This window comes from Octopus bimaculoides, chromosome 9 (assembly GCF_001194135.2).
Source record: "Octopus bimaculoides isolate UCB-OBI-ISO-001 chromosome 9, ASM119413v2, whole genome shotgun sequence".
Lineage (NCBI taxonomy): Eukaryota > Metazoa > Mollusca > Cephalopoda > Octopoda > Octopodidae > Octopus > Octopus bimaculoides.
The window spans coordinates 63,873,168-63,881,993 of record NC_068989.1 but is presented as its reverse complement, the minus strand read 5'-3'; the positions used below and the strand labels follow the sequence as shown (position 1 = coordinate 63,881,993).

Sequence of the window (8,826 nt, the reverse complement as noted above, 5' to 3'; positions counted from 1 at the left end):
CATATATATATATATATGTAGCATATCACGACATCAGGCGAAGTAATGTAAGTGCAAAATAAAAGCACGAATTAAAATAAAAACTAATTAGAATATTAGGAACTGATGTTTCAAGGTCTTTTCTGACATACAAACATGGAAATGTATTCACACACACACACACACACACGCACACACACACACACACTAACGCACGTACACACACACACACACACACACATTTCACCACGCTCACCAGCTCATGAAATCTGTAGAAATTTTTAGTTTGGCAGAACACCAGCAATATTGAAAGGAAAGTCCTTTGTATCAACTTCACTACTTGACTGGTACTCTAATTTATTGATCCCGAGATGATCAACGACACAACTGACCACGTTGGTTTGTAATAAATCAGAAGAAATACTAATAATCCTTTCCACAATATGGGAAGACCTGTAATTTTAGGGGAGGGGAATAGTTAGTTATATCTCCCCCAATGCTCAATTGGCATTTATCATAACGACCCCGAAAAGATGAAAAGAAAACTTGACCTCGGCGGAATTTGATCTCAGAACGTAAGAATTGACGAAATCGAACTAATCATTTCGTATGGCATGCTAATGATTCTGCCTTATCGCTTTATTGATAATATTGGTTTAAAATTTTGGAATAAAGCCAGCAATATCAGGAAGAGGATAAATCGATAACATTACTCGCAGAATGAAAGGCAAAGTCGACTACAGCGGAATTTGAACTCAAAACATGAATGCAAACGAAATACTGCTAAACAGTTGCCCGCGTGCCAACGAATCTACCGGCTCACCGCTTTAATGGTAATAATAGTAATCATTATAATATACACACTTAGGTATGTATTCGTACACACATGCATACAGACATTTTTGCTTAGCACTCTGAAAGTATTTCTACTGCGTTTGTAAGGGAATTTTTGCTGTTGTTTATATAAGCTTTCACTTTGTTACGGTTGCTTTATATAAAACTCCTGGTGTGATTTATAATATGGTTTTAAAGAGAACTATCTTACTGTAAATTGGCCGATAATTCGAGAATGTTGCAAAAATTAGATGTTTCGAAAGTTTACTGGGATATAAATGTCGATTAGGCCACTCTACTGTGAAGGACATAACACATGTAACCAGAAGAGGGTGATCATCGACCTATTACCTCCCACTAAATCATGATGTGACTACTATAACCATATACATTGTCAGCTCCAGAAAATATTATTCAATCGTAAATTTAAATAACATCTCTGGTATGGAATACATGCGAACCTAAGGAATGTTGTAGGAAAATTCCCATCAAATTTTCTACCTAGAGCAAGCTCAACTGCCTCGAAACCTGCATCTCATTTATCCTGGTTATAAATTTACATTCATACCAATGAACGTAGGTACACTTAGTTCTGTTACTAAATATTTGAGTGACGACCTGGAAAATCTAGGATTTTTGAGCAAAGAAAGAGAGTGGCTAGCTAGCACAAATTTTAGAGATATAACCCGTATGTGGAACAGAAAAATGTACATATATATAATGTATATATATATATATTAGTTCAGTTTATTGAAAGTGAAAGTTTGACTTGTGATCCAGTTTTAAGCAGCTGCGATCTTCAGGAAGGAATATAAACACACATACACTCAACACACACTCATATTTATATATATTGCAAAGCAAAAGCAGAAGAAAAAACACACACGCACTCAGACGAACATAGGTATACAAACAATCTTACATACAAAATATCTTACATATATTACATGTCATCAGACATTTTCTGAATATTATATGAATGTTAGATGCAATAAAATTAGAAGTTTTCTTACCTCCAAATTGGGGTCTAAGTCGTATATCATATCCCTTAAGCAACGCTTTAATCGTATTAGTAGCGTTATCGAAGCGGGATGAAGTGCCATAGCTTCTGCAAACAGAAAGATTGATACATGAATATAGATATATACCATTATTATACACATACGTACATGCATACAAACATAATTATGTACGTACATATCATCTCAATGTGATATGCGTGCTTGTTGCGCCACGAAAGACATAGGTGTGTCAGATTTAAATATAATAGTCGGAGTTTGTTTTGACACTGTAAATGAGAAGGTCATTTATGCCTGTTGTAGTTATACTATACCAACATATGGTTTATTCGATTGAACGCATGATGAACTATGGACGTGAAAAATACTCAGAATCTAGTAAGTAACTCCAAGAAATCCTACATCACTGGTGATAATAACCACTTTTACTGAAAATAAAGCAGGACATCATAGGTCTAATTTTACTCTTGAAAGCCTCTGAATTCCCCGCCATATCGCTTTATTGAACACCTCTGGCAGATGTGGATCCATGTATGATTTAACTCAGTGTATATCATGCACACAGTTTTATGAGAAGTGGAAAGCGCCGGCTTGGAATGTATTCTCTCGCTGACGATCAGAGGTGGACACCCCCAAAAATTTCATAATATAAATTCAGAAGATATGCATTGAAAGCAAGGGTAAGACAAGGTAACTAATGTCGTTTTTGGTCAAACGGCCCATAAACTAACCTCACGTTTGCGATCCCGCAACAGGAAATATCTACAACATGTGATGTAGAGTATAAATATGGATCTATGTAAAAAGCAAACAAAAACTAATTGTAATAGCCTGTGTGTACTCTGGATTAATACTGAAGATATGATCCACATCATAAGCAGTTCTCTGGAAATGTCATCACGATGGTAACTGCTTATAAGGTATACCGATATGCCAATAGCACTATTTAAAACAATTGTCAGAAAGTATAATTAGGAATATCAATATATATAAACGTACAGAGATATTGAAGTCAGTGAAAACATTGGAAATACATCGGAAAAATTCCAACACATAATGTATAATGATCCGTGAGACAAAAAGTGTTTACAGTACTAGAAATTAGTTGCCCAGCAGACGATAACACAAACATTAAAGATTAAAGAGACAATAAATATTTACCACGCACTAATGAAAAATTAACTGATAATGCAACAAAACTATAAGTCTAGATTTATGTGTAGGGTTATTAGAATGCTTGTTTGTCTAACAAGGTGTATCGAGATCATTTTGGGAAGATGAAATTTATTAAACAAAAAACAAATGAACTGCAAGGTATACTGTAACTGTAAAAATATGTAAAATCTTCCAGATGTTTAACGTGTAGCATATGCGCCTGCGCATGGTTGGCTGTCCATTGAATTTGGAGATAACCGCAAGTATTCTTTTGATGATTCTACATCACAGTGTTCGACGTTTAGCTCGAAGGGACATATAAATGTAACTGTGTTTATCTCCCAACATACACACACACATACATACATACATACATATATACATACATACATACATACACACACACGTGTGTGTATGTATGTATATATATGTATGCATGTATATATATATATGTACATATGTATAGGTATATATATACACATACATACATATACATACATACATACATACATACATACATACATACATATATATATATATATATATATATATAAGGTTGAGGAGGGTATTGGATTTAACCAAACCCATGGCAAACGTATATTCATTATATACTCTTTTAACCATACGTTCATATACGTGTCAGGGCCACTCGTGTTAAAAATTTATTCTAGTCATTTTGTATATGCCAATGTCTCTAGGTTGATGGAGACAGAGTCCACTAATTCTCAAGCTGATGATGCCTATTTAGGTAGAAACATGTTTCACGACTAGCCTATTATCTTCAGACAATAAACGCATCCTTTTCCTCATTGGCGCATGAACTTTGGAGTATTCTTGATTCATGAAGTAACCCGCCCTTCTTATTTGGAGCATTGCAATTTCGAAAATTTGATACATCTAGAGGTGGAGTTGTAAAAATGAGGAATCTAAGTTATATAGCATTTGATATAACTGTATTGTTCGTATAGATGTCACTGACAACTGAGGCATTTCTCGTAGCTCAGTTATATTTGTATTTAATACAAACTCAGACAGACAGACATACAGACAGACAGACAGAAACACACTTACAAAGACAGAAATGCTCAGACACACACACATACATATATATACATATACACGCGCACACACAGATATCTAAAAATAGAAAATAGAGAAATTAAAATACAACCATGAATTTATTTGAACAAATTCCATTCAGTATAACATCAAATTTTTACACCTACAGCTGTTTTAATACCCAATTAATTCAATTTTAGGAATGAAATTAAATTAAGATAATTTAAATTTTCATATCGAATATCTAAATTGGGTATTGCATCAGAGGGAGAGAATTTGTTAGAAAGGAACTACATTCGAACGTGTTGATTGACCTTTAATAGACTCAGATATGTATGTTTTAGCAACAAGTTTATTTAAAACAACTGCTATTATTCTTATGTACTTGTGTTCGTTAAAGTGTTGAAAGCTCAAAATGATGACGAATGAAAACTGCTTACTAATGACCATAGTTGAATATTACGTCATCGATATTAGTACACAATAGTGAGAAAAATAGATGAACGATCTAATCGAGGAAATCATAAATATTAACAAATCAAATTAATAAATTGATAAAATAATGAAGCCAATATTAAATTAATACATTGTATCTCCGACTTAATTAACCATTCATAAGCTATTAATCCCATTATCGACGTTCGCGCCTAAATTAAAGTTTAGGTAAACTATACATAGTATATACTACTGTTACTTGTACATAAATCCTTATATTCATATTAAACATTTAATTTATACTTTAATATTAATACGATATTTATTAAGATATATATTAATATTGTTAGTATTTATGTTTTCCTCAATTAGATCGTTCATTTCTTTTCTCATTGTTGTGCACTAATATCGATGACGTAATATTCAACTATGGTGATTAGTATTCAGTTTTGATTTGTCATCATTTCGAGCTTTCATCACTTTAACACACAGACGCGCACAAATATATAAGAATAATAACGGTTTTTAAAATACACCTGTTGCTAAAACATATATCTGAGCCTATCAAAGGCCAGCCAATACATTGGAATGTAGATCCTTTCTAACACATTCTTTCCCCTGACCAAATACCGAATTTACGATATTAGATATGAACATTTAGGCCGCCAACACTTTTTTCTGCAAAATAGGGGTAGCTTATCCTGTTCAGGCTACATTATTAGCATTATCCTGCGTTTGAGAATTTAAAAATGACTTCTTTAATTTTCTAAGACATCTCAACGGTTCTAAAAGCAATCTTCGTCTGTTTGTTTACGTTTATCGTATTCTAATTCAATTGAATTCCTAAAATTGAATTAATTGGGTATGAAAACAGCTGTAGGTGTAAAGAATTTAATGTTATACTGAATGGAATTTGTTCAAATAAATTTATGTTTGTATATTAATATCTCTATTTTGTTTTTTTCTCACAAGAGTATTTATACACGCAAATCCCTCTATATGAAACTGATATCTTTGAGTCTTCACCGAAGCATTGTATATAACCGGGGAACTTTGATGGTAACATCTCTTTAAGAGGGTTTGGTATCCTTGATGTAATTATGTATATCCATTCACACGTATACTTACAAAAACTTGTCTGAAGTCCTGTGGACACCTTCCAAAATGCTAATGCTACATATTAGGGTGCGCAGAGGAGAGAAACACTTTTAGTAGTTGCTATATGGAACTGTTTTCTTGTAATATTCCAATAACTAAAAGAATATTAGGGCTATCCGTAACGTTCTCACGATACGTAAGAATTGCATTTGGTCAGAAAAACAGTTCAAATATGACAGCAGGAGTGTTGATCACGAATATAAGCACACATACACTAACACACACTCGCATGCTAATATGCAAGCACACTTGCACAACGCACACATACACAAGGTAAATATGTATTTAGTGAAATCTTGCACTATTCCTTTATGCAGAACTCTATATGAATTCTAGGCCTTCTACTCTTTAGGAACTAAATATGATTCGTTATAATACAGTCGAGTGGTGCAGATAATACAGGTAATTAAACTGCTTCTGGAAGATAAAATGAGTTGGTGTGTATTTTCGCCCAGTAAAATAAACGACAGAGATGAAGATGTATTCAGTAATAATGATAATATTGGTATCAAATTTTGGCAGAAGGCCAACAATTTCAGAGGAGAAGGTAAATCGATTACATAAGCCCTAGTGCTCAGATGCTACTTGTTTTATCGACTCTGAAAGATTGAAAGGTAAAGTCAACCTCGGTAGCCTTTAAACCCAGAACAAAGATGGACGAAATGCCGTTAAGCATTTTGCCTTTTACGGTAACGATTCTACCAGCTCGCTGCCCTTAATAATGATAATGTTAACAATATTGACAATTGTGCTAAAATTATCAAAATGATGCGTTCAGCATAAATGATTATCGTGTTGATTATACTGTAATGGGGAAGAAAAAAATATTACTAATAAAACATCGAATATCAATACTCATGGTATTGTACTTCTCTCTTCGAATTATTTCACGTTATATCCCTATGAAAATGAATGTAATTGTTGGGAAAGAGAAAATTTTCTATTCAATGGCCATTGCAAACGTAATAATGGAGTTTATAAATGTATTGTTAAAGCCCATAATTCCAAATTCTATTTTAGTTCCACCTGTAAAATTAAAGATATTGCACACATTATCATCCATTTTCTAAACATACTCTAAAGAGCTCTCTTGTTGAACACATTTTCAAATTGAAAGGTGAAAATGTTCCTTACGATTTGGAAGTCGATATTGAAATTTGCAAATTCTTATTAGGGTGGTAAAAAAATATCTGTCAGTTCTGTATGTGAGAATTTAAAATATTACTATGGGTTACCAACGTTCTTTACTTAATTCCAAACATGAAACGATTAGAACTGTGATCATTTGAACTTTCATTTTGCTAAATACACAATTAGCGTAAGGACAAAAATAAGAAAATTATATACGAAGGGGTGTCGAAAAGTTCCTAGCTTTAAGGGTATCGCGCAAGGCTTGACTGAGTACGAACCATGTGAGTTCTTTTACAGGGCTTAGAAAAAATTAAAGGACTGCGGTAATGAGTGTATGAATCTGAGAGGAGATTATGTTGAATAAAATCGTAACTACAGTTCGATATTTAAGAGATGAGAAATACTTCGCAAATATCTACTTCAGGTAAAACCACCAATAGAAGAAAATATGGCCAAAGACTGCATGTACTCTATCCAATGCAGCTGTAGTAAGTTATACAAAGGCGAAATATGCCGCCCCCTCAATATAAGGGTAGACGAACAACGCGAAGCTCTGACACGAGAAGATATTGATCAATCGGTTATAGCTGATCATGTATGGAAAAATGGAGACCACCTCCGACTGTGGGATGAAGTTAAAATAATAGACAGAGAACACCACTGGAAAATACGAAAACTTAAAGAAGCAGCACATATGCTAGGATACAACAACCTCCTAAACAGACCGAGTGCAGATATGAATAGCATATGGGAACCGGTATTAAGGTGGGATAGAAACATATTAGATTTATAAACCCTAAAATTCACTCCAAAATTGCCCACGGGCATATGGCATAGTGGTTAAGAGCGCGGGCTACTAACCCCAAGATCACGAGTTCGATTCCAGGCAGTGACAGCAATAACAATAACAGCATCGAAAAATACCTTAGGAATGATAGTCAGAGTCTGACTATCATTCCTAAGGTAAATAAAGTGGTGTGCAGTTTTCATACTGCCTCTGTCGCTAATATATGTAATTTTTGGCAAACTGACTGGCTAATCAAGATACGGGTGCCTGTTCAGCGCTGTTTTTCAAGTATTCTGTTGGCGGGAAGATGAGTCGCTGGTATGCCTAGCAGTCGAGTGTCCAGCATTTATAAGACCAAAGAGGGTCGAAATCAAACGATCTGATAGTCCCGGCGCATGAGATGGTAGGGTTTCATCGCCTCGCTAGCATTTTGCAATATAAGAGTTTCTCTCGTGTTATCTACGGTAGTGAAGTTTTTTCTAACAGAACATTCCCGTTTAAGAGGGGATAAATAATTCTCATCGTGTCGGCCCATATCTTTCAAAGCAGCACTTCTCCTTTACCATATATGTGAATCGTGAGGTAATTCCAGAGTTTTAGGGAACTGATAGAAACTATAAGCATTCTCACCAACATTCAAAACTTATCAACATTCTTTTTTTAGCAGAATCGAGGTGAAGAGTCCAAATATAGCAGGGGAGTAATGTTGAATCTACCGTACCTTGATATCGTATGGCATTATGACAATATAATGATAGTGAAAGATCGACAATTAAATATTCTAATAGGTTCTTAGGTCAACGTTAAGATTATATTGGTGCACTGCTTGCGTGTACCTTAATGAGATTAGAGAAAATAGCATCTTTCTTCATTTTAGTGGTTTACTATGCTTGTCTGAGATCCGTTCACGGAATGCAACTCTATAAACTTGCCATTTCGCTTTTTACATGAACTAGTTATCTGTTGTTTGCTACGCTACAGTTCAGCGAGTTATATTCACGCAGCAGCTAATGATATAGAGGGGAAAAGAGAGAGAAAGAGAGACAGTGAGATAGAGCGACAAAGAGAGAGAGAGAGAGAAGGAAATAATGAGACAAAGAGATAGAGTGACAGAGAAGGACAGTGCGTGAAATATGTTATTTATACGGAAGAAATGCCGGTAATTGACATATGACCTTTTAGCTACACACAGATATGTGTGAGTATGCAATTTCTTGCATATATATATATATATGTATGAGTGTAAATATATATATATATATATATATA

The 8,826-nt window shown here is 34.3% G+C and overlaps 1 protein-coding gene across 1 annotated transcript in view; it reads right to left on the bottom strand.

The window, feature by feature from the left end:
• The window catches only part of LOC106872511 (gamma-aminobutyric acid receptor subunit beta), a 413,986-nt gene that overhangs the window by 355,554 nt on the left and 49,606 nt on the right, over positions 1–8,826 (bottom strand). Inside the window, exon 2 of the mRNA XM_052970715.1 lies at positions 1,827–1,921. Within this exon, the coding sequence (XP_052826675.1) occupies positions 1,827–1,921 (95 nt within the window). The remainder of the gene's footprint in view (positions 1–1,826; positions 1,922–8,826) is intronic.